The sequence below is a fragment of the Sciurus vulgaris genome, assembly GCF_902686455.1.
Source record: "Sciurus vulgaris genome assembly, chromosome: 5".
Lineage (NCBI taxonomy): Eukaryota > Metazoa > Chordata > Mammalia > Rodentia > Sciuridae > Sciurus > Sciurus vulgaris.
The window spans coordinates 53629192-53656724 of NC_136465.1; the positions used below are offsets into that span (position 1 = coordinate 53629192).

Here is a 27533-nt window from a genome sequence, read left to right on the forward strand (position 1 = left end):
TAGTCTAAAAGAAAATTAGCTTCCTAGCAGGGGGGAAAAAAAGCAATCCTTTATTTAAATTGTCTCTTTACCTCTCCTTCAACTGATATCCCACAAAACAAATAAGAAGGTATACCTTAAAAAGTGTAGTACCACGCAGAAAGCTAATCCCAGGTGCAGAGGACCAGCCACATGATAGGATGATCTCTTTGCCTCTTACCTTTATAGGCTGTGTCTCTCCTTCCTGCCAGACATATCCCATGGTAATAGAGCTCAGGACTAAGTGAGCCAGGCGCTGTTCCCGGTACCCCTTAAGGAACTGGCAATTCAGGAGGGGCATCTGTTCAAGAGACATTCCAAAGATTAGCAGCCATGAGGGTTGGGATAGGTATTAGGTCCTGTGACTTTAAAGGTCCTTCGGGTGTAAAGAAGTTTGTTATATTTCAGTGAAGAAGCTAACAGCCTTTGTGCCCACTTATTCATCCCCAGATTCTAGGACGCTGCAGTATGGGAGGGAGGTAACCCACGTGATATTGTTGAGTAAGTACCCAATTACCCCAACTGAATCCCCAAATTGTCCCCACGGTTGTGCCAGACCCTGGTCTCCATTGCTGAAGCTACTGCTTGGTTTGAGTATTGTAGAATAAATAACTCCTAGGATTGAGATAATTTATTTCATAGGAGTCTCTTTTGAAAGCTTTTACAGTCTTGTTTACTTGACAAGTCTGCTTACTTGACGTCATTTAATCCTGTAATAGTCCCTTGTGATGGTCACTGTACAGGACTCAATAAAGGTAAATAAGCTGAGTCAAATGGAGATTGAGCTCTTGTTTGCAAATCATAGGTAAAAAAGGTGGCCAGGTCTTTTCACACCTGCCCCCTTCTCGTGTCCATTTCCTCCTTCTTAAAATGAGGATAATAATAGCCTCAATGAGACATATAAAAGTAGTATCATTATTAAAAGAAACATCTTGTACAGAAGTTAGTTATCTGCGATAGACCTGGCATAACATTATTACCGCTTTCTCGATTTTGCCTGGGGCTTTCCTGCCGGTCGTGGCTGATCTCAGCAAACTCTGGGCGCTTATTTTCTGAGCACATCCTCCTGTACTCTCTTCCCCGCTTTGTGCACCCCTTACTCTAGACCAGCCCAAGCTAGATATTGCTGGTCACCCTCTTCCAACCGAAAGTTAAAGAAGGGGCGGCGGGGAATGTTTTTGGCATCCTTTAGAGCTCCAGGCACAGGTGCAGAGGCGCTGGAGCACCGGTCTCATCGTTGGAATCCCTCCTCAGTCCACTAGGGGGCAGTCTCTCATTGCCGGACAAAGTTCTCGACGGGCTCGCAGATAGCAAACATCAGGTGCTCCAGACTGTGGTTGGGTAGCAGATTGTGCACTTGCTCTTGAAATGCTCTATTTTTAGCAGGCACTAGCTGAGAATTGTAACAGCCGTTACTTAAAGGTACTTCTTATGCGACTTATACCAGAGGGTCCAAGCTCATTCTAAACTGCCCATGCAGGATAGTATGCTGTCTTCCCCAAAATCCAGAGGATAAAACTGAGATTCAATGTTGTTAAAATATTTGCCCAAAATTACAAGGCCAGGAAAGACTTGAGATGGTTCTTCTGACCACAGTCCTGTTCTCTCTTTATGTCAGCACTGCCCAATAGAAATGTCAATCACAAGTTTTGTTTGAAAATTTCCAACCACGTTTTTTAGAAAAAGTAAAAGACAAGTAAAATGAGTTTTCAATGTTATCAAGTTATTGTATCAAAGGTTTATCAACATGTAATCAATACAAAAATAGCAAGATATTTTACAGTTATTTTCAAAATCTTCAAAATTTGTTCACATCTCTTTAATTTTCACTAGTCACATTTCAGTTGGGGAACGGTCACAGCTAACCTACAGGGCAGCCTTTGGGTAATGGAATCAGGTTCAGATGAGAAATGTTCTTCATGATTAGAGACACTCTTCAGGAAACTTCATGCTCATTCCAGAAACCCTGGCCTCACCCTCCAAGCATACAATTTAAATCAACTAAAAGCCAGACACGGTGGTACAGTTCTGTAGTCTCAGCTTCTGGAGAGACTGAGGCAGGAGGATAGCAAGTTTGGGGCCTACCTGGCCAACTTAATAAGACCCTATCTCAAAATAAAATTTAGGAAAAAAAAAAAAAAAAAAAAAGCCTGGAGGGTGTAGTTCAGTGATAAATCACTTGCTAAAAACAACTAAAGGGCTTAAAACAAACAAAAAGAAAGAAAGAGAGAGAGGGAGAAAGAAAGAAAGAAAGAAAGAAAGAAAGAAAGAAAGAAAGAAAGAAAGAAAGAAAGAAAGAAAGAAAGAAAGAAAGAAAGAAAGAAAGAAAGAAAGAAAGAAAGAAAGGAAGGAAGGAAGGAAGGAAGGAAGGAAGGAAGAGAGAGAGAAGAAAAACTTTTTGAAACATTTTATATACTTGTGTGTGGGAGTCTGTGTATATGTGATACACGTACAAAGGTGAAATAGAGAAAGAAAGTCATACACCTAATGTTTCCCTCAACTTAAGGTAATCAACTTTATTCCATTCTTTTGGTTCTTTATACGATGGACAGTGTATACTTGGCAGAAATAGCTTAGCTCTATTTAAATCTTAAAACATTTTTTCTTTTATACCTCATAACAGTGAACTGGCTTATTTCATGGTTTTCTTAGTATGTATCGTAATCTCCTTTGATAGAAAGGAGGTGGCATTGACTTCAACCACAACATAAGACTCACTATTTCCATAATTTGGTTTCAATATCTTTTATTTCACCAGCATTTTGCTTAGCTGAATGACTGCTTCTTTAATCACATGTTATTTTGCTGGAGACATTGTAGTATTAAAAAGGGCTAGCATTAACCTTTTTTATTGGCAGGTCTGACTTCCCAGCTAGACTGAGATTGTGGAGAAGAAAAATGTCTTTTAAAAATAGCATTCTTTTTTTTAAGTTACAAAAGTAATAGAACATTGCTATAAACAATACCAAATATAGTATAGATCTACGTATCTCAAAAACATACACAATTTATAAGCAGAAAATTATTTCTGTTAGTATAAATATTATTTCTTGGATGTAATCATTAAAAGTTTAGTATGTCTACTACATGCATTTGTCTTTTAAATAATAATGCAATCACATTAAATGTTTATGTCATATAGTTTATATTATATACCGTTATATATTTTTATTTTCAGTAAACTATAGGACAAAAATATGTGTATACAGACATATATGTATACTCATACACATGGTATACACATATACATTGTCATTTAATAGCTGCGGTTTTTATTTATTTAACAGATCTATTTATTAATGGAGATTTAACAGATTTTTATCTTTTTTATTTTGCTATTATAATTGTTACAATGAACAGATTTGTGTATCCATCTTTACCCTTTTGAGTATATATCTTTGCAAGAAGAATTCATAAAAATAGAATTGCTGGATCAAATCAATTTAAGATTTTAATGGGTACTTCAAAATTGCTTGTCAGAAAGAGTTCTCCTGAACATGTGTTTGTTCCTCTAGAACATGACTAATACTATGCTAATGTTTTTGTTTGTTTTAATTCATTGCAATCGGATAACTAAAGAGATGTATTCCATTGTTTTCACTTGCATATTTAGTTTGTTGATGAGGTCATTTTGCATATTTATTATCAATTCAAATATATCTTTCCGTAACTTAATCATCTATATCCTTTGCCTCTTTTCCTGTTTGTTATTTATCTTATTGATGTGGTACAACACATTTTCCTTATGGATCTTAATATTTGATATGTTATAAATTTTCTCCAAGTTTATTGTTTACTTTTAATTATACTTCGAATACTGTCAACATTATTTATATTATAGTTGGACACATTGAAAAGATCATGAGACAGTTATTATTAGTACCTCTTTCACAAATGAATAAGAAATATCTATTACATTTTATTCCTCAGCCAATTTGTTCTGAATTTTTAATGACTGTGATACCATGAACACATAATTGTTTTTCCCTTATAACAGGATATTAAAAGTTCATTAATTAGTGTAAATGAGTTTGGACTAAAAACAGAAATTGTGGTTTCCATCACAACAGAAAAAAAAGGCACTCTACCAATTGAGCTCTTATCTTCCTTGATGAAAATCAAGTAACATTTTGACAGTTTCTGGACTCAGGTTGGTAGAGAGAAGTCTGAGGTTTTCCCTTTGTTTTGTTCTGTTTTTGCCAGGCTGAGGCTTGAACTCAGGGCATCCTGCAGCTTTATCACCTAGCTATCTCCCTGGGCCTCATATCGTGTGTTATGCTCTACAAACTGGGCTGGTGGTGTAGCTCAGTGGCAAAGTGCTAGCCTAGCATGCATGAGGTCCTGGGTTGGATTTCCAGCACCACAGAAAACAAACAAAAACAGTTGAGATGCTTCTCAGAAGTAGTGTGAACATTCCTTCAGAATCTACAACTCGATTCAGGCCCACATGTTTGAACAATGTGTTTCCACTGAACATTCTGAAGTTCATCTCATAGCTGTTACTTATTAGAAGTATTTTGTGAATTGATATCACATGCTTATAAATCGACTGCATACGATATCTGTTTACAACTTAAAGAATGCATACAGGCACTTACTTACTCTTCACTTAGCTTAAGAAATAGTCTTTGACCAAAATCTGCAGAGATCTCTGTGTGCCTCTACTTGTATTACCTAGTACCCTGCCTGTCCCTCAAGAGCACCTATTTGATGAATTTTTTATTTCCTTGCTATTTATAGATCATGTAAAAATGCATATGACCACTCTACCTTGTGTTGTTGAGTTGGGATGACTTTGAACTTAACATAATAGAATCAAACTGAATATGTGCTGCAATTTACTTTTCTTATTCAACATTGTGGTTTTGATTTTCATCACCTCTTTCACTTTTTGAGCTATTGCATATATTTTGCTATGATTAATTATACTTTTTCACCTCTCAGGGCACACTCCTGCCCAGAAAGTGCTAAGAATAGATATTGTTTGTGGCTTATTTTTTCTTTCATTTCATTTTGATGAACAAAGGTCCTATGTTAATGATGCTGGGTTTATCAAAAAAAAATTCCCAATTATTTGTCTTAGGAAATTCTTGGTTAGTTCCCATACATAAAAAAATCCCCTACATTTCCTTCTTAAAAGTAACTACCTTTGTCTTTTATATTTAAGTTTTTCAAACATCTTGAAAGAATTTGTTTTCTGTTCGTGGTGAAAGAAGCAAATGAAATTTATTTTGCTCTATGCATGCAATGTATATTGATTATAAACCATGCTACTACAAGAAAGTTCCCACTGCTGTCATTCCTCCTCTGCCACATATCAAGTTTCAATGTATACATGGGTCTGTTTGTATGTTTTCTATTAAATTTTTAGATTTCTCTATTTATTGCTTCCCCATACCATCTGATCTCAAGTAGTTTAGTATGTCATAACAACTGGCAAGGCAAATCTTTTTACCTTCCTTTTAAATATACATTATTTGTGATTGATTTGTTTCATTAGCAAGTTGATATAAACATGGTATAAACTTATACAACTCTCACATGACGATGGCTTGGGTTTTGTTAAAAAGAATTTTGAAATTTTAGCTTCGTCATATTAACAGAACCTGGTTACAAGAATGCATGCATACACACACATGCCTGCACACTTTGTGTTAGCAATTCCTTTATGTTATGTTATCAATGATTGTTTAGAATCAACCATAAAATTTTAAATTTTATTTTTTAGCAATGTTTCTGAAATATTCATGTTTCCCTCTCTAATTCCTTTATACTGGTTTGTATTTGCTTGGTTGGAATAATGCCTGATTGACTGGTATACTTTCTTACTTTTTGATTTGAGTAATTACTTGTTATCTTTTGTCCTCACAGATGATCAATACACCTCAGCATTCCAAACACTCTTTTTCCTCAGACTTTATAAATATTCCTACATTAGCTTTTTAAGATGTATCAATATGGACAAATGTGTGTGTGTGTGTGTGTGTGTGTGTGTGTGTATGTGTACGTATGTATGTATATATATATATATATATTTAATTTTGAGTTACAAATGAAATAAATACTAGTAAATACTAGTTTATTTATTTACATGCTCAAATTGTTCCAGTCTAGCCATTGGCAGCTCTTTCAGGTTGGCTCTTATTCCATTTGACATATCCATAACAATTCCTTTTGAGCATTTCCTTACTCTCTGACAAGATGTTCTAGGGTCCTTTTGCATTATCTCTGCCCAAAGTGCATAATCAGGGAGCCCTGGTTCTTGTTGTCAAAGAGAGTACTTATCTGGGTGCTTGGTATGTTCATTGTTTCTGGGATGTCCCTACATTTTTACATCCTTACAGTGGACAGAGCTCGAAAACCTGTACGTGTTGTGTGTGCGCACATACATACCTTTAATATTATAAACTTAGTATCTATTTATTGATATATATTTATCCATTTACCCATGTATGTTCATACACACATACATACACACACACACACACACACACACATCTTTACATACATATAAAGCTGAATATGACTTTATACTGATGTCTCTGACTCTATTCCAGTACCACAAATTAATTCTAGCTTCCCTCTCTTCTTGTTAATTTGTAATTTTCCTCTCTCACAGGAAACATCATCCACAATCCATTTACTTATTTTATTCAACACAAGTATACATGTAAAGCGAATTTAGGCTGTACCTAATAAAAAACAAATATATCCACTAGAATTTGTTGATTATGTATAGTTCATTTTTTCTTTAGCCTTGCAGTCAGATATTAGTTTCCACAGTAACTTAAGTCAGCTCTCATTTCTCCCTCTCTCTTCATTGAGATTATGCCCTACATCTGTAGTCCACTTAGATTCATTTGTCACAGTATGTATTGCATCCTGAAACCCCCCCCCCCAACATTCTGGTTTACTTTTAAAAATTTATGCATGTGAAAGTCCATCCTTTATGATGTATAATTCCATCAGTTTTTCACTGTGGAATGTCATGTGCCCACCACCTGAGTACCATGCAGAACAAAACCCATCGTCCTAAAAGTCCCTGTGTGTATCCCTGTTGTAGTCTACTGCTCTGTCCTCACCAAAACCTGGTAACCATTGATCTGTTTTCTGCGCATATAGTTTTGCCTTTTCTAGAATATAATGAATGGAATCATCAATATGTACTTTCAGGGTCTGACATCTTTCATTTTAGTTGAATATTTTTAATGTTCATTCATGCCGTTGCACAAATCAATAGCTCATTTATTTTTATCACTAAATAGTATTTGACCATATATTTCCCTACATAGACAGGCTTTAACTCAGTTTATCCACTCTTCTATTAAGGGATATCTTGGTTGCTTCAAAGTCTTTTTAGGTAATTATGAATGAAGTTTCACAAACAGATTTTCCATGAATATAAGATTTCAATTTTAATGGATAAATACTTAGGAACACTATTGCTGAATTGTATGCTAAGTCTGTTGAACTTTACAAGAATTTGTGAAGCTATCTTTCAAAGTGGCTGTACTATTTGCATTCTCATCAGCAATGAATGAAAGTTCTTATTGTTATATATGATCTCCAGCATTTTTTTGTACATTTAAAAATCATTTTTATGTACAAAAAACTCAACAGTATATATTTAATCCAGTTTAGTGATGAGTTCTTCAGACTTTGCCTTTTCCAGCTTGGTAATGCAAGCCACACAGTTTGGACCCAATGTTTGATGCTCCAGTGACAATAATGTCATTATATGTCGTTATGATTGGTACCTTCTACCAGTTCAGATAGAGCACCTTCGCCCTTACAGTGACAGCATTGCACACATTCCTGTGACAGTGTTGTATATGTTCCTGATATTCCTGTGGGCTAGATGCCCCAGTCTGGCCCTCCCCTTGGTTGATGCAGTAGTGAACTCCCATCTTATAATACTGGGCAGAGAGGAAGAAAACCAGCCTGATAGGACCCACTTCATGTGCAGTCACCAACAGCTGAGACTTCTTGTTCTCCATCAAGGTGGTGAGAGCGTTAACCCCTACTCAACGGACAGGTGGTTTCTTAGAGAAGACATCTTCTTTGCCAATAGCTTTCTTTATAGCCAGGGTCAACAGTTCTGACTTCTTTTCTTGCCTGGTCTCTTGCCTGGTCTATACTTGAAAGGTCAACTTGAGAGTTGGGTAGGTTTTGGCAACTCAATCCTGGGTGGGTGAAGTGGTTAATTGCAGAAGGCACTATCAGCCTGCAGGTAAGGTCCCTTTGGGACTGAATGTCCCAACCAATGCCAAAAATCTGAGAACTTTTCTCAAAGAGGATTTACCACCTTCTTGGTCTCTTGCTCCATCACAGTATTAGGGCCCTGGGTCACCTTTCCTTTGGCATATTGGGTGGCTGTAGCCCTCTCCAGCATTTGATATGGTTGAATATGTGTATATATATTTTTAATTTTAGCAAAATAGGTATTCAATTATATTTTAATATGTAATGTTATAGATAAATAGTCCTGTGTGGTTGCTCTAAAATTAAATTAGTTTTCATTTTTATTGTTCTCTAAGAATTTGCAAATTTTTCTTATTGTGCTAGAAAATTTGAAAGTTCACCCATGTGTTTTATATGTATCTCTCACACCACCTCTCACATGTTTTTCTGATATAAAAACTCAAATATTTCATAAGATCTGAAAGTTTTTATTATGAAATGTTTGAAGTTTTGCTTTTATCCTGCCCATAATAATCCCCTTTGGAACTTCTATTACATGGCAATTCAGAACATCTACATTTCTTTTTTTTTCCACATATATATATGTTCATTTTTCTGATGGTTTCCATTTCTTTGATTTTTTTCTGTATGCTTTATGAGATTTCTCAGAGGAGTTCCTAAATCTCATTTTTTTCCAGTTTATAAGTCTTTAATATCCCTTAATAAATATCAGCATTGTAATCCTGGCCTTTCTGTATTTTTAGTCACTCAGCAGACTGGTTAAGCATAGATGGATCTGACTTTTTTGTTGTTGTTGTTCTTTATTAATTTTCATTTTTTAAATTTTTTTGATTCATTGTACACAAATAGGGTACAAATTTTTAGTTCTCTGGTTGTACACTATGTAGAGTCACACCATTTGTATAATCACATGTGTACATAGGGTAATGGTGTTTGTCTCATTCTATTATCTTTCCTTTCATTTTTTAGAATCAATGTTTCACTGAATTTATCGTGTTTAAATATTCTGTATATTTGTTTCTTTACTTTCTGATAGTTCCTTTTACATATCAACCTTCATCTAATTGTGAAGACAATGTATTGCACATTAATTAGAATTTTTTAAATATCAATCTCATGTTTAGTTATTTTTTGAAGCCTTTGACAGAATGTCCTGTAGGCCACCCTAGCTTTCTGAATTACTCATGATTTCTACATTGGTAGAAATCATGGTAACTTTTGGATTATCTATTCATGTTCACAAGTAGAGGTCAGTTTTATCAAGTTTAAAAACTAATAAGGTTTTCTTTATTGTATTTGCAGATACTGCTAAGTTTCTGGCATGACTCCATGTGAACATATCATCTTGGGAAATGTGGGTGTATAAGATTCAGCCAATGAACACATTTTGTTTCAGAATACAAATAGGTCTATTGGGCCATTCTAAGTTGACTTGGTGTACTGTAAGATCAGAATCTTATACTCAGTTATTATATTATAATATGTACCAAGTAAAATATTTCAGAGGACAGATATTTTCATTTGTATTTCCATGTGCAGTTTTAGAAATGATTATATTAGCTCTTCATAAATTATTCCAGCTGATTAAATCTCAGCCTTTGGCAGTGAAGTCTTCTGAGTGCTTTTGTCTTGTTGGAAGTTTTATGAGTAATAAGTAGTAAGGAGAGAGGTTAAGAGGGTTGTATTTGTTTCCTACAGTTACACTAACAAATTACAGCAAAATGAGTTACTTAAAACAATAAAGAGTTAACTCTCTCATAGTTATGGGAGATAGAAGTTCAAAATTAAGATAGCAGAGTTAATTTCTTCTGGAGTCTTAGAAGGAAACTGTCCCATGTGTTTCTCCTATCTTCTGGTGGCTGCCCATAACCCTCAGCATATTTTAGATTACTGAGGCATCTCTCCAGTATTTGAATTCATCCTCTCTCTCTTCCTCCCTCCCTCTCTCCTCCCCCACCCCCCTCTCTGTTTGAGACAAGGTCTTGCTAAGTTGCTTATGGCCTCACTAAGTTGCTGAGGCTGACTTAGAACTTGTGATCCTCCTGCCTCAGCCTCCCAAGCTGCTGGGATGTCAGGAGTGCACCATTGCACCATCTTCTCTTGATGTATTTCCCTGTATATCTTTGTCTCTGTGTTCAAGTTTCTCTCTTCTTATATTGGCACCATTAATATTGGATTTAGAGAGTATGGAATTCCAATATGAAATCCTGACTTGATTCCTTCTGCAAAGATGCCATTTCAAAGTTCTACATGGACATAAACTCTAGGAAGATACTATTGGACCAAGTACAGCTGTCAAGTGATTGATTTCAGTGTTTTGCTATGAAAAATACCAACTGAACAAGTCCTTTTCTTTATTAATGTCAGGTTACTCAAATAAAACTTTAAGGAAGTCTGGTACCATGGACCACATATTTCACAAATTGAATTCCATTCTTCCCTCCTATCAACTGTCCTATCCCATGCTTGTTTCTCTACTTTTCTGAGATGGGAAGGAGTGATCATGATAATCTCCTTTTGCTTTAGTTGAGTGCTTGGTATGAACACTGTAAACTTATTTGTGTATCTGACATATGAGTTGCTTAATGTGACTCAAAAGTCCTTAAGGTTTTAATCCATCATCTATACTCTCCTCTGTTTTCCTGACTTTAGAGATATTTTATTTTTTTCTTTCTTCTTTCTGTGTTTCCTTGGTCAAGCCAATGAAACTTTTTACACAAATGGCAAGGAAATTTCAAGGTTTAGTTTAACATCTTCACAGAAGTTGAAAACAGTCTCTTATTACAGGATTCTAATCTTGTGCTTTTCACACAGCAGACATTTGAGGAGTATTTTTGTCCACATTTTTATTAGTGCATTATGGTTGTATATCAAGGAGTATTTTTAAATGAATGTGTCTTCATAGATACTATATATGAGTACATCAGGAAAGTAGAATTCTGAAGAGTGGAAAACCTTTCTTGTGCCTCTGAAATCATGTGGCATGATTATGACAGATGGAGAAGAGAAGGAAATATCAAACATATACTGAATACTGGAAGGCCCCTTCAGAAACATTTGGTTATCACAGGAATACTAGGAGATTAGAATTTCTTCCAATTTTTTAAGAAGGAAGTGAAATTGAAAAATTAATAAATTTTCTCCAGGTCCACATAGCTTCCTAAGTGATAAAACCAAGATTAAATCCAGATATTTCTGGTTCAAAGTCTATGTCTTTCCTATTATACCTTCTTCTTATTCCTGGTGTGGTAATTTCAGTTTTCCTTGGATAAAGAACTTTCTTGGTTCCTTTCCTTGAGAAAAAGTTCATTTTTTCACATATTACTCATCATATACATAACTCTATGAAAATGCTTATGTGATATTTGCAGATAATCATTTCTCTAGTGTCCATGGCCACCCCTGACTTTCTAATTCAGAAATTCTTTTTATTCAACTAGTTTGTGAGACCCAAGACAAATCAAGACAAATCCATTCAGAGGCAGCAGAGCACTGATCATGTGACTTGGAATGATGCCTCTGAGGATGTCCATGCTTAATCTTCCCAGGCCACACATTTTTCATCAACTTATGTTGAATTCCCAGCCAGATTCTTCTTTAAACAAACATTTGGTTGGTATTTAATACATTCTGGGTATTTGTGCAGGATCTGGAAGCATCAGGGAAAGTCATGATCACGAAGGAGTCACTCTGTTTTTGAGGAAGGATGAAATAAATATATTTGTTGACAATGGCAGTGACCATTCTCTGGATCAGCTTTCTCACTTTCACAAGATGGAGATAGAAGATGGTATGAATGAGCAAGATGGTGAGAAGGGGATAAGGAGAAGAAAAAGAAAAAGATATACCTTGTTGACATGAGCTCGGAGCTGGTGACTTTCAATCAAGTGAGGAAGTTTTTTGGCAATTTCCATCCAAGGCCTATAATGATCTGGAAGTTCTTTCTGCATTTAAAAGAAAAACATCTTAATATTTTAGTGCTCCCTGGGAAACAGCTTAGGAGAATAATTGCTTTCAGATTTCAATCATCAAGGAAATTCAAGTCAATTCAATTCAACAATCTGAGAATTTTCTAAACTTTTAGGCCCTGTGCTAGACACTGCAGATACCTAGATAACTAAAATATAATTCTTGTCCATATATGGTCTAGAAAGGGAGAGAGAAAAATATAATCAGATGGATCCAATGAAGTATAATGTGTTTAATTACTAATGTGTGTGTAAGCGTAAGACTTTGAAAAAAAAGTGGAACTGGTTAATTCTATCAGCTGTTGTGGTGAATTAACATATAAATATGAAATTTTCCAGGTGAAAATTGAAGGAAGGAAAGGCAGATGGGATAGCAGGTAAAGAAACATATGTGTTTCTTGGGACTCCAAATTAATCCGAGTTGCTAGATTAGAAAGCTCAAGAGAAGGATTAGTAGAAGGTGAGTCTAGAAATTTAGATAAAATGTGCTTTGCATAGATTGAGTTTTACCTTTATGTAAGTGTGTAAGTGTGTGTAAGTTTTGTCATGAGAGATGAGATATCTCCAGAGAAAGGTCCAAGGAGTTCCCAGAGAGAAGGGGAAACTTGACTCTGGCTTATGTGATGGAAAAGAATTTTAGCATGTAGAAGTCAGAGCTTTAGACAAAGGCTTATTTAGGAAAGTAGGTACACATTCAAGGGAGAATGGAGACAATCTCCAGAGAGAGGCACCTTTTGGGGTAAAGCAAGGAATACAGATTCAAGGGAGAATGCTGGTCAGCTCAAGAGTGAAAAATGCATTTTGGGGGACCCCATTTCTTCTTTTTAAGTAAACTTTGGACAGGGTGGTATGGAAATATATGTGGAAATGATCTGATGAGTCTTAGGATGCTTAGGATAATGTGTTCTTCATTATCCGACCAAATAATACTGTTATAAATGCCCTGAGTTCCAGAATAGCCAAAGCAATCCTTAGGAAGAAAAGTGAAGCAGGAAGCATGACAATCCCAGATTTAAATTATACTACAGAGCAAGAACAACAAAAACAGCATGGCACTGGCACCAAAACAGACATGAAGATCAATGGAACAGAATAGAAGATACAGAGACAAACCCACATAAATACAGTTATCTCATACTAGACAAAGGTGTCATAAACATACATTGGAGAAAAGTTATACTCTTCAACAAATGGTTCTGGGAAACATTGAAATCCATATGTTGCATAATGAAATCAAACTCCTATCTCTCACCCTGCACAAAACTCAATTCAAAGTGGATCAAGGACCTAGGAATTAGATCAGAGAAACTATACCTACTAGAAGAGGATGTATGTCCAATTCTCCATCATGTTAGCTTAGGAACCAACTTCCTGAACAAGACTTCTAAATGCTCAAGAAGTAAAATCAAGAATCAATAAATGGAACAGTATCTAAGTAAAAAGGTTCTTCACAGTAAAGGAGACAATAAAGAGTGTGAAGAGAGAGCCATCAGAATGGGAGAAACTCTTTGCCCCCTGCACCTCAGACAGAGCATTAATCTCCAGGATTATGCAAAGAACTCAGAAAACCACAAAAAACAATAACCCAATCAATAAATGGCACTGGAACAGGACAGGCACTTCACAGAAGAAGATATATGAATGGTCAACAAATATATGAAAAAAATATTCAACATCTCTAGCCATTAGAGAATTGCAACTTAAAATTGCACTGAGAGTCCATCTTACTCCAATTAGATTGGCAATTATCAAAAATACAAATAACAATAAATGTTGGTGAGTATGTTGGGGGAAATGTTCATTCATACATTGCTGGTGGAATGTAAATTGGTGCAACAACTCTGGAAAGCAGTATGGGGATTCCTCAGAAAATTTGCAATGGAACCACAATTTACCCAGTTGTTGGGGACTGTGCCATGTTGGCGGTGCCGGGATGGCGCCTGATCACATCGGCAGTGAGGAGGTTAATTGACATAAGCACACTCAGGTGATTTTATCGTCCACAATGTATGCGCATGTGTTCTCGAGCACTAATTGCCTGCTCGGAGCATCTTGCCTAGTCTTTGCTTAAGAGGCGTGGCCCTGCTCTCCGCCTCCTGGAGGTGATATAAGCATAGGCAGAGCGAGACAGAGATGCGAACAGCAGCCATTAGCAGAAAAGCAGGAGAAGAAAGACACACACGGGCAGCAGCCAGAGGGAAAAACACGCGGCAGCAGCTAGTAGGGAAAAGCAGCGGCAGCAGCCAGAAGAAAGAACACAGCAGCTAGTAGGGACGGACAGCAGCCATTAGCAGAAAAGCAGTAGAAGAAGACACACGCAGGGAAAAGCAGCTAGGAAACGCGCGACGGCAGCTAGTAGGGAAAGGCGGCACAGCAGCGAGTAGGGGCAGTGGCAGAAGGCAGATCGCAGAACGGAGAACTGAGACACATCACTAGGGCACCTTGGGTGGACGTACCCTTAGTTCACAGGATGCAGGACTTTAAGGTGTAGCAAGTCTCTTCCTCTAAGCTCTAAGCAAAGCCTGTCCTTCTCTCAAAGTCTCTCTTAAGCAAAGTCTCTCTCTCTGATAAGCAAAGTCTCTCTCTCTCTCCTCTCAAAGCAAGTAAACCTCATTTCCTCTATCCTCTATAAACAAACAAGCAAGAAAGCAGTGCACTAAAGAGAAAGATAGAAGTGCCTCAGTTTCTACTCCACCACCCATAAGACCTGTGCAAGTTGTTGCTGCAGGCGGTGACAAATATCCATGGATTTTGGAGCCACAAAGAGCCAGCGACACCCAGTTATCCCACATGGGTTAGATATCAAATCAACATACTACAGTGACACAGGCACATCAATGTTTATAGCTGCTCAATTCACAATAGCTAAGCTGTGAAACCAACCTAGGTGCCCTTCAACAGATGAATGGATAAAGAAAATGTGGTGTCCACACACACACACACACACACACACACACACACACAATGGAGTATTATTCAGCTTTAAATAAGAATGAAATTATGGCATTTGCTGGTAAATGGATGGATCTGGAGACTATCATGGTAACTGGAATAAGCCAGTCTCCAAAATTCAAAGGTCGAATGTTCTCTCTGATATGCAGGTGCTAGTATACAACCAGGGTGTGGGGAGGAGAAAAATAGAAATTCATTGGATTAAACAAAGGGGAATGATGGGAAGGGAGAGGGATAGGAAAGGAAAGACAGTAGATTGAATTGGACATAACTTGCCTATATTCATATGAGAATACTTGGCCAGTGAAATTCCATGTCATATACAACCAAAAGAATGGGATCCTAATTAGAATAAGTTATACTCCATGTATGTATAAGATGTTAAAACACAGTCTGTCATGTATATCTAAAAAGAATGAAAATTTTTTTTAAAAGTCCCCTGAATTATGGATTTCTCAAAATATCATCTCTTTCTACTTTATCTATGGGGTGGTTAATGAGATGTGCACAGGTAGACTTACAGATTTCCCAGGAATTTTGGAGTCACTGGTTTGCCAGAGAGACTGACTTAGGTAGTGACAGGTCTCAAACAGTATGTAAAACTTCTGAGTTACAATTTTCTTTTCTTTGTCTCCTTTTCACCAATTTTTCTATTTCTTCTATCCTACTTCAGAGTGATTTGAATTTTAGGAAGGTGATTTTATTTGCAGGATTTTACTATAAAAGGTCAGATTAAGAAGGCTTTGAAATATTTTTCCACAGTTACACCTAGGCAAGGACAATGAATTTGGAAAGGAAAGAGCATGTACTCAAAATATATTTGGAAAATAATATTAAAATGATGTCATGATTACATTTGGGGTGGAGACTTTGAGCAAAAAGATCACTCACCCAAATAGTACCATTCCTGGGGCCACTCTCTATTCATGGTTTACCCAGTAGAACCTAGTCTGGATTTTAACTCAAAGGGATGACAAATTCATCTCCTTTAGGAATCAATTTTATTGGGGTTTCTACTTCCAGACCTGCTCACTTGTGTACATTTCATCTCTGGTTGCTTTTGCATTGCAGCAGCAGAGTGTGATAACTGCATATAGAAACCATATGATATTCACAGCTTCAAAGTTATTTGGCTGCTCAAAAAAATTTTGCCAACCCATGACCTAGCCTAGTCACCTGGCATATTTTTCAGCATATAGCCTAAACAAACGAATGTCGTATCTGTGGGTTAAAAAGAAAAAGAATGACGATGACTTCCATTTTTATGAATTAGGAGGTCATGTGAATGGGTGGGAACACAAATTAAAATAGAAATACAAATGGAAATCAAAGAATGGGCATAAGATATGAATTTATTTTTAAATTTATTAAGCTTAAAATATCTGTGGATTCTAGAAATATAACTGTACTGAGAAGTTCAGAGTTCTGTAGAAAATTTGTAGCAGAATATAACTGCAGGAAAAACCCTACATTGTGGTTAAAACCACAAAAGTGTAAAATCTTCCTCAAGATTTTGCAAATTAAAAGGAGAAGCAAGTCTGTTATCACACTGGGTAGTATTCACATCTAGCACGTAGAGAAGTTGAATCTAATGGATTCAGATAAAAAAGAAAGTTCTAGAGATTCAATGAGCCAGAAGAGAACGACCATAAAGAAGTCATACATTAGAGGATTTCACAAAAGTAGACAATCATAAGAAGCATCATTAGAAAATTAAAGATTTCACCCTTTAGAGAACAAAACAAGGAAGTCACTAAAATATATTAGTTTCTCTATATATGTGGTGTAGAAATTAAGGTCAGGGTCATGGAAGTAGGATTCAAATGCTGATGTGTGGAGAAGTAAGAAAATGAAGAAAAAGTAAATGAACTTTTCCAGGGGAGATGGTAGTAAAGGGGGGATCTGTGCTTGAGAGTGTTCTCCCTTTAAAAATAACAGGGAGTAGTTCAGAGTCTGCTACTGACAAGAGAGGGGAGTAATTAAACACAGAAGATCACAGAGGAAGAGAAGAAGGAGAGACCAGCAGGAGGGACATGTGGCCTTGAGATGGTAAGCCAACAAGGTCTGGAGCCTGAAAGAGTTCACTTGTGATGCATTCAATTTCTTAGCACATTGGAGTGAAGACCAGTGTGTGTAACTGGCAGATAGGGGTAGCTATTAAACTAATAATAGAGAAGAAGGAAATAGGGATCTGTATATAAACAAATTTATATAACATTGAAGTTATACAGAGAATTCAGGGCACTTAAAAACTATAGACTTGGAGAGGCAGAGATCTACAGGTTACCCATTTATCTCTTGTTAGAAGTCCACTGTCCTCAGAACTTACAGTAATCCTGGGTTCAAGCTTCTAGTCAATTTGTAGACTGGACAAGTCTAATACCGCAGTCCTCACTCTGAGAATTACAGACTTTATTTAATCTTTTCCTTTCAATCTTTATCCCTGAATTGATTCAGGACAAGCTGGGCACATTTTTGCTTTCCCAACAAATCAATTACACTACAGACAATTGTTGCGTTTTCACTCTAGATATGCGTGTGCACAAGGAGGAAATTACACCATGTTCGTGCGTTCTCACAGCATCTCAGCTTCTGGGAGATAGAATCTACTCTGTTCCCCCTCCTCTGGCCCATAGGGAGAAAGAAAATGGATGGTGTCTTTTTTCTCTCGCCAAATTCAGCTGTAGGTTCAGAACTGAAGGAAGCTGATAACTAAACCGATAAAAGTTTAGGGTTTACAGAGTAACTGCAGAGTGATCATGCTGCAAAACTAAGACAGACTGAGGGTGCAGCTCAGCTGCAGGGTACCTTCCTAGCCTGTGTGAGGCCTTGGGTTTGATTCCCAGACCTTCAAAAAAGTGGTGGCTGTTGGAGGGAGAGAAAGAGAAGCACAGAACAGACTGAAGGCAGAGAAATCCACAGTAAACTAAATGTCAATGACAATCTATTTTTCATCTATCCTATGCCCATATTTTATTCATATTTTTGTATGAATAAAAGTCGAATGCCATGACGGAAATGATGGAATAGCAGAGTTGACATGAATTCTGTTAAAGAAAATCAAAACTGCATTGTTATAATTTCAGAGGGCCTCTTTAAAGTGATTCTTAGAGAAGCTTATAGCAGGGTGAAGTGGTGCACACCTGTAGTCCCAGCCAGTCAGGAAACTGAGGCAGGAGGATTATAAGTCTGAGACCAGGCTGAGCAACTTAGTGAGACTCTGTCTCCAAATTAAAAAATAACTGAATAAATACATGAAGGCTAAGGATGTGGCCCAGTGGTAAAGCGCCCCTGGGTTCAATAGCCAGTACCACACATACACACCCATAAAGAAGCTGCTGTAACTAAATTATCATCTTTGTCTTTCCTTATTTGATGCATAATGAGTCACATTCTTTTTTTTTATTTGTTCTTTTTCATTATACATGACAGTAGAATGTATTTTGATATAACATATATACCTGGAGTATAACTTCCCTTTTTTGTGCTTGCACATAATGTGGAGTTACACTGGTCATGTGTTCATATATGAATATAGAAAGTTAGGTCCGATTCATTTTACTGGGTAATTAGTCACATTCTAAAAGTTAAATACTCCTGGTTTTAACTTCCTGGCTTGTGAGTATATTCTTAACTGCTTCAATGGGTAGACTGAGAATCTTGGCTATATTTTATTCTCTAATATCTAGCTTTACTCTTCCACTAGATTCCTAGAGGAAATTTCCCTTTTTCCTTATTTCATTCTCTCCCTTTCCAAAGTCCCATTTTTGGACTTCTGTATGAACCAATAAACACAAAGGCTGTCCAAGTGTGGACCTCAGACTAGCAGTATCAGCATCACTTTGGAACTCTTTAGACGTACTAATTCTTGGGCCCTGCCCTGGACCTTCTGAATCAGACATTCTGGGGCAGAACCCAGCAGCACATATTTAATAATCTTTCCAGTGAATTCCAACACACCTTACAGTGGAAAATCAGTGACATGGAGACATAATCCAGAAGGGGAGAAAGATTTGAAGAATACTTTACAATTCATTTAAAATGTATTCTGCTTTTTAGTTTTTTCTCAAGAGACTGAAGAGTATTAAGTTGTGTTAATTACTTTCTGTTGCCAGACTTTTTTTCAAAAGATAAGTTTTACATTTTTAGTTGCTCCTACAGTATAAGGGACAGGACCCACAGAGGATTTTTCACTAAACAATATCCCTTTTGGAGTTAGTTCATACATCTCTATGACATATTTTAAAACTTGAATAGCAATGCTGGGCATGTAACTCTGGTAGAGTGCTTGGATAGTATGTGAAGGACCCTGGGGTCAGTTTTTAGTACTGCAACAAGCTAAACCTGCATAGTATTCCAATAATCTATTGATGAATATTCCTAATTGTTTTATGATTTTTCACTATTATTAACAAATCTGAAATTGTCGTCCATCTACATGTATTCAGATGTTTAAACATTATTTCTAAAGGTATATTTTTGGAGTTAAAGATTATATACATTTAAAAGGTTGAAAACCATTTCTTGGATTCCTTACAGAAAAAATTATATCAATTGATAATCACATTTATGGCATAGATATATAACGGGAGTGACAATTCATCTAAGCTTTTGGTAACACTAAAGACATTATGAATTTTTTTTTTGTTTGTTATATTTTTGGGATTCTTTTATTTTTGTTTTTTTCATTACTATAGGTTGAACCCAGGGGTGGGGGATGTACTCTACCACTGAGCTATATTCTCATTTTTTGGGGGGGGGGAAAGGGTTTCAATAAATTGCCCAAGCTGGCCTCAAACTTGCCATCCTTCTGCTCAAGTCTCCTAAGTAGGCAGGTATTTTGTTGTTTTTTGGGTTTTTTTTTTTTTTTTTTTTTTTTTTTTTTTTTGTGTTACTGAAGATTGAAACCAGGGTCACTTAGTCACTGAGCCACATCCCCACCCCTTTTTAAATATTTTTATTTAGAGACAAGATCTCCTAAGTTTCTTAGTGACTTGCTAAGTTTACTGAGTAAGTTGCTGAAGCTGGCTCTGAACACACGCTCTTCCTGCATCAGTCTTCAGAGCTATCGGTATTACAGGCACACACAGTTGCTCCCAGCTGTTATATTTTTAAGATAATGACTGGCATGGAATTGTTTGCATTAAAACCCTGTAGTTATTTTAATATTTACTAAACTTATTAAGACAGTTCTCAAGAAATACACTTCTCTCAGGCATGATGATTAACAATGAAATCAATGCCTGTGGCAGGATATTCAAAAAGCATGAAGCCTATGAAGTAGAAAATAAAAGTTTCCTAATTCCCATCTTCCCATCTAGAAGTGATGACCTGAAAGTTCCTTGCATGGTTTTCCAGACATGCTGCAAATACCACATGGGACCATTGTCAATTTGCTAACATTCTATTTAAGTTAAGCTGTAAGTTTCAGTTGCACCTAGAGCTTAGGAGACAAGACCAACAGGTGAGTTTTTCACTAAACATTCCTTTTGGTATCAGTTTATGCATCTCTAGCACGTGGTTTTAAAAATTTCATAGGAGGGCTGGAGATGTAGCTCAGTGGTAGAATGTTTGGTTATTACACTTTTATGATTTTATGTGTGTGCTTGAAGTAACCATTCCTAACAAAGTAGTAAGATGAATGAATATTTTATTCATTCTTGGAAGTTTTAAATCATGTTGAGAAAGTTCATCTCATCCCAATCTCATTTCTTTTTAAATCTTTCTAGTTTTATTGTTGATACTTGTCTTTAATCCATCTGCATTTATGTTGTATGTCTTTGTTTGTCATTATTTACATTTTGAAATAGAGGTGTTTAAAGCCCAGAAAGGTTAGATGACTGTCCCCAGGATTCACATCTGGTTAGTGTCCAGACCAAACCTCTTATGACTCAAAGTTCAGTGTACTCTCCAACACCTCTTCAGAAACAAACAGGGAGGGGGCATAAATGGGGGGGATGGAAGCACTGGTTCAAGATGAGAGGAAATATTAAAAGGTTTAAATGCTTTTCTTCCCTCATCCCCTAAATCAGAAAACCAGAAATGGTATGGGCAGGAATAATAAAATCTTAAACTCTTCTTTCTTTACAAAAATTGAATTTCCTGTTTTATATTTGTTTTTGTAGACTTTTGTCCAAAGTATACTTTTCGAAAAGTTTAAAAAGTAGCTCACACAAATACATAACATGTTTAAAAATAAAGTTAACTTATTAATGCTGATATCAGCAGGATGATAAAGTTGGGTTCAAACAGCACTTGAAAAACAGGTTTATGGAGTTTTTGAGAAAATAATGTTGAAATGAATTTGCAGATTAAACACATAAACATGGGGGCCTTGTGGGGTTTGGTTCTAAGGAACAATTGGAGAGTTTTAAATAGCAAAGTCTCATGGTTGATCTTCATTTTAAAGAGCCATTTTGTTACACCCAGAATGCTGGCAAAGTAGAAAGGGGATGGCAGATTGGATTAGGGTGGAACCAGGGAAAAGATGGTCAGTTAGGAGACAGATCTCAGAGAGAGAGAGTTGAATCCATTATCAAATGGATCATCTCTGAATGGTGAAGATTACTGTGAAGAGAAGAGGAAAGCAATAAAGAGGCAAAGTTCACTCCCTACACAGGGCCAAGTATAGAGTAAGAACTTTCTTCAAAATTTTATCTATTACCAAGGGGCTCTGGCGAGGAAATTTTTAAAAAGTGTGGCATGAATAAATGTTGCAATACCTTCAAAAATTCAGTTTGGGTTCCCATTTGGGAAATTATGAAAGATTGAAATTTTTGTTTAGAAGTAGGAATCTTTCATGAACAATAAGCATGAGGAAAATAACAAATGTAATTTAGAATTGACCACCTAAAGTGTTTTCTAATCCAAATTTCTTGGGAATATATTCTGATATGTGAAAATATATCAGAACACAGGTAAAGAATATAGAGGCATTTAATGTATTTATGGAGAAAGCATAAACTCAAACTTAATTCTTGAATTAATAACATGAACCATGGCAACTATACATGAGTAGGCCCATGTTTCCTCAATAATTTGATTTATTTTTATTTAATTTTATTATTATTATTATTATTATTATTATATTATTATTATTATTATACTAGGGATCAAACCCAAGGCCTCATAGGTGCTAGACAACATTCTAATACTGGGAGCTACATCCTCAACCTCTCATTGACCATTTTAAATTTTTCATTCTCACTTTTCATTCTCTTTCCCTCTCTAATACCTATAAATTCAGGTTTGGGAATCTATGAACAAAACAATATACTTAGTGATCATTACTCAGGTTGCTCTATCCATCTCACCTTTTATCTTTTCTCTCCACTTCCTGTAGTGAGTGAAATGGTGCCTGCCTCTACTCCTCACTTTAAAAAAAAAAAAAAAGAAATGTCCACTTGGAAACTGTGAATTATAGGCTTATTTGGAAAAGGGTCTTTGGAGATGAGGTCATCTGGATTAGGATGGGCCTTAAATCCAGTGACTAATTGTCTTTACAAGAGAAGACACAGGAAAGGAAAGACAGACACAGAGAAGGACCTATGAAGGTGAGGGCAAACACTGGAGTTCTTCATTCCCAAGCCAGGAAGTACCTAGAGCCCTCAGGAGGAAGCCTTTGGAGCAAGTGTGTGCCTGCCTACACCTTCATTTCAGACTTCTGTTCTCCAGAAATTCTGAGAGAATGAATTTCTGCTGCTTTGGGCCACCCAGATTGTGGTACTTTGTTTGGGTTGCCCTTGAAAAAAAATACACTCCCTGAGCCTCCTGTTGGTTGAAAGTATTGAACACATATTTTCCCATGCTTGATTTCTTCATTCATTGTTAGGATCTCTCAGCCTATCCAGCCCTCCTCATGTTGTCTCAGGTTTCTTTACAGCTTAGTTATCTACCTAGATGAGAAAGTTCAAGTTGCTTCAGTCTTCAAACTTTCAGTTTGCAGAGGATTGTCTGTCCCAGCTCCCACTTCCTCATGCCTATCTATTTCCCCTTTGTCTCTACCCACTTTTCTTGGTTCCTTAATACTGGTGCAAAAATCCATATTTCATCTCTTACCTTCTCTACCATCCCCAAAATATTTTTTTAAACTTGTGACATATTAATTAGTATTAAATATGATCTTATCTCTTTATCTATTAGCATCGTCTCCATTGTACCATTATTGTCTCCAATCCCCATTCAGCATGATCAGACATATCCCAGAGACCACCAAAGATGCCATCATTTTTAAAGGGAAATGTCTGAGCTCTTGCTATGTATTCTTCCTCTGGAAGCCATAGCCTATTGTAGAAAATAATTTTCTGCACTTTGTTCTAGTTAGTTAAAACAAAGTGGGGTCCACAGCTTCCATCAAGTGTTTTGGGTTTCTATAAGAGAATATGTATGCATTTATTTTTCCTGAATGGTTGATCAATCATAATAAAGTACCCAACATCCTTATGGCTACCTATACAAGTCCTTTTCTTCTGCCCCAGTTGTTCATATAAAACGTTTCCTTCCCCTTATTTTTAAACTGCTTTCAAGCCCTTCCCATAGCTTCTCCTAGCCAAGACACCTTTATTTCCACAACTGACCTCATAGGTGTAGCCCTCCGTCTTTCACCTGGACCACTGTGGTAGCTTCCTGTTGTCCTCTGCTCAAGCTAGTATTTGAGTATTAAGGCCAGGTAGGTGAAAGATTCTGAATTAAATGGGTGGGGATCTGGCTTTGAGATTATTTAAACACTCTAAGTAATTTTGGAGTGCAGCCCTGGAATTATTGATGTTAACCACTCCACCCTTAACATCATTTGAGGAACTATTGAAATGTCAGCTACCAAAAAAAAAAAAAAAAGAAGAAGAAGAAGAAAGAGAAAAATTCCAGTTATTTCACGTTAGTCACCAAATGTATTAAATCCAAATTCCAGAGCCCAATATTCAAGGTCTCTCAGTTCTGCTCCAATCTAGTCTCCTGCTATCATCTTCCATGGTCCCTCCATTCCTGGCAAGCTAAATTTCCTATGCTCTTTGTCTAAGGATAAATATACCCCTAACACAAACACACACACACACACACACACACACACACACACACATACACATGAACTCACTCATACACAAGACACATGATCTGACAAAGGATTTTTGTGGTTAATTTATAGCTATCAGTCAGTAGGCATCAGTTGTCTACCCTGAAAATTTGGAACTTGGAAATGTCTGAGTATTTAGAGAAAATAGTGAGATAAAATATTTGAAAACAAGTCAGTCTCCTCCCACAAAGCCAGAATATTCTCTGATTCATTAACTACTTCAGAGAGAGTTTCAAGTAAGATTTATAGTACAAAACCCAAAGTCCACCTGGAAGAGATGCTGGATGAACCCCTTTGAGGCCAAAGGACATGGAGGAACACCCCTCCTAACCCTTGTTCTAAAGCTAAAAGAAAGCAGGGGACGGCTGTGCTCTGGCTAGAGGTGCTGACTGCTGTTTCCCAGTTTGTGCTCAGTTGCAACAGTGCTGCCTGGGACTCAGTCTCCTGATCTGTGGGGAAACCTGAGGTATATGCTCATGAAAAGTTTCTTCCTCAACCTCTTCCCAGAAAAGGAGATGCTTAAAGTCCCAACACGAATGAAATAAAATTAAAACTGAAACAAAGAATTATACTTTGCGAGACCTGGGAAGTATGACTCTGACAGAGTTAAGACCAGGGAATTTTTCACATGAGTTCAGGAGAAGAACTCTCTAAGGGTAATCCATCAACCAAACCACAACACAGATTCTGTCTGACTTGGAATGTCACGAAAAGTTGATGTTATTGTTTCTCATCTGGCTCCCATCTTTATTTAAAAAAAAAAAAAAAAAAGGAAACAACAAAGAGAGGAACTCTGCAATCGTGGCCCTACCCAGTGTTTACCAACTTCATGATATTTTTCCTCAGCTCATTGTTCATATTTAAGGTCATGTTGGCTAATTATCCTTCCTTTCTGGCAAACTAGGGATGGGAGTATCCTTGAATGTATTCATGTATACAAATGGAGTTCTCTTTTTTCAGTAATACAAATTTTAATTGAAGGAATATGATTCATTTATAACATATCAGACTGGCAAAATAAGCATATTCTTTTTTTTTTTTTTTTCCCATCCATTTGGTAAATTTTTCTTCAGGTCACACTGTAGGCCAAGCTCTGTTCTAGATGCCTCAGTGCAACAAATAGACAAAACCAATATTCCTGCTTTGTGGAGTTCACATTCTATTAGGGGGTGGGAATTCACAGTAAACAAGACACATTGATTCCTGTGGAAACAACTTAATTATATCCCCAATAAGATTTGAGCTCTTAAAAGGCAGAGTTGACATGCACAGGTCTTACAGCCTGTAGTAGCATTCAAGTAGCACAAGGAATGGAGGGTTTAACAAGCACTGGTCTAAGGGTCAGGAGAATTCGCTTCTAGTCCTTACACTAAATCTGTCACAGTGTGTTTGTATTCATGCAGCAGATCTTCATTAAATACATGTGAAAACAGAGGATCGGGTGATATTTGTAAGTCACCCAAAGTCATAAGAACTAGTAAGAAAGAACAAGATATAGCAACTGACTGATTCAGATTTTCCCAGGACTTTCCTGGCTTAGCACTGAAAGTCCTGCATCACAGGAATCCGGCCGGGTAGCACAAAGCAAGTTGGTGATCCTAGTGGCAGCATCAGAGAACACAATCCAGTACCCAGGACTGCAAGCTTATTCCACCTAATACCCTGTAGTCATTATTGCCATTGCTAATTTACTTATAGGTCTGTGACTTGATGCTCTACAGAGCATTTAGTTCTTATCTTCATTTAAATGCCTCCAGTAACACTCATAAGTAAACAAGCATCAGAGTAGGTGTTTGATAAAAGCTCTTTGTATTCCAGACCACTTCTTAATCCTAGGTAAGGGGCAAGTTAGGCTGGGGCAGGTTGTTTCTTCAACAAGTGATTATAGTGACTGCAACATATGATCTCTGTATTTTTTAACTGAGTGGCCCTATCCTTTATCTATAATGCAATAGAACAAATATATCAAGTGCCCTGAATATCAGTTCTACTTTTTCCTGAAAAATGACTTTGGCTTTGTCTCCCTCTAAACTTCAACTAGCCCAAATGTAAAAAGAGGTGTTTGTATCAGATAGTTTCTAAGTACCAATATCATGCCTCCAGTCATATTTAAGGAGAAAACCAGTATTGATAGGCTTGTTGATAAGACAGAATTACACTATGGATTGGACTACTAAGCAGAATTAAGGAAAAGGTACTTTTTTTTTTTTTTCAAAGTTCCTTCTCAGAAATGCCTGATACCATCTAATCACTTTTATCAGCTCCGAAAGCACCAAATGTTTCCCATGATTTTTCCTTCCACCAGCATGTAAGATTACCTAATTCACATAACATATGTTATCAGTGGTGACCCAGAGCTGCTGAGGAATAAAATGTACCTTGCTGTTATTCTCAGGGCTCTGTATTTGCCCATATAATCCATCCTCTATTTAAATTCGGTGTTTTCCTTGCTAACTACAGTTATTCTTATAATTTTCCTGGCATTGATGACAATTTATTAAAAGAAACTATTAGTACAAAATATTCCATTTGTACTATCCTCAGCTATAGCTGTCACTTCTCTTGTCTAATTACACACTATGATATTTATAGTATCTTCCTCAGGTTAGTGACTTCGTAATGATATTGTTTCTTTCTTAAGGACTACATAAATTTAAGACACAAATAAACCAGAATCTCACTATATCTCCTGCAACCCGGTCCAAGACTCCATCCTTACCAGAGGATTTAGAAGTAAAAAGCCATACTCCTCAGAAATGTGATAGCTTCCTAAAGCCAACTGCCATGCTGTCTCCAAGTTTTCTCTTTGAGGCTCCATATTTTTATTTGAAATATCTTCAATGAAGCTGCCACTGAAGAAACAATTGGGCCACATATATCGCAGACTAAGGTTAAATGAGCCTCAAAGCTGTATTTGGTTGTGTGGTGTTCAGCAACAGAAGAGAACCTTGCCCTGAGGTTCAGATTGCTCTGAACTTACTTTCAGACAAGGGTAAGTAAACAATTAAAAACTGCTGATTAAAACAAAGAGGAAAATAGCCTACTAAAAGAAAATCCTTTCTTCCCATTCACACATGCAATATGAAAAGATTGGTTTTAATTGAAATTTGAGACAAAAATGTTACACTTTGGAAAAGGGGAAGTGAATTAGACTTTTGGTTACAGCTGATCAAACGGGTATACTGGTGGGAATCTGGTCTATGATGACAACTGGGTCATAATTATTCTCCAAAAGCAGTAACTATTAAAAGTAGAAGTTAGATTCAGTGTTATTTTAGAGACTGGTGGTGAACGGTGAGCAGAATGGGGAGGATTCCAAGAGT

General features: G+C 36.7%; 1 protein-coding gene across 1 annotated transcript in view; it reads right to left on the reverse strand.

Moving 5' to 3' along the window:
- Window positions 1–27131, reverse strand: part of IDO2 (indoleamine 2,3-dioxygenase 2) — a 60659-nt gene extending 33528 nt beyond the window's left edge. The window contains exons 1-3 of the mRNA XM_079142170.1: window positions 26930–27131; window positions 12069–12164; window positions 200–319 (exon numbers count right to left, since the gene is read on the reverse strand). Coding sequence (XP_078998296.1) covers window positions 200–319; window positions 12069–12164; window positions 26930–27085 — 372 coding nt within the window. The 5' untranslated portion in view covers window positions 27086–27131. The remainder of the gene's footprint in view (window positions 1–199; window positions 320–12068; window positions 12165–26929) is intronic.
- Window positions 27132–27533: the final 402 nt, after the last annotated feature.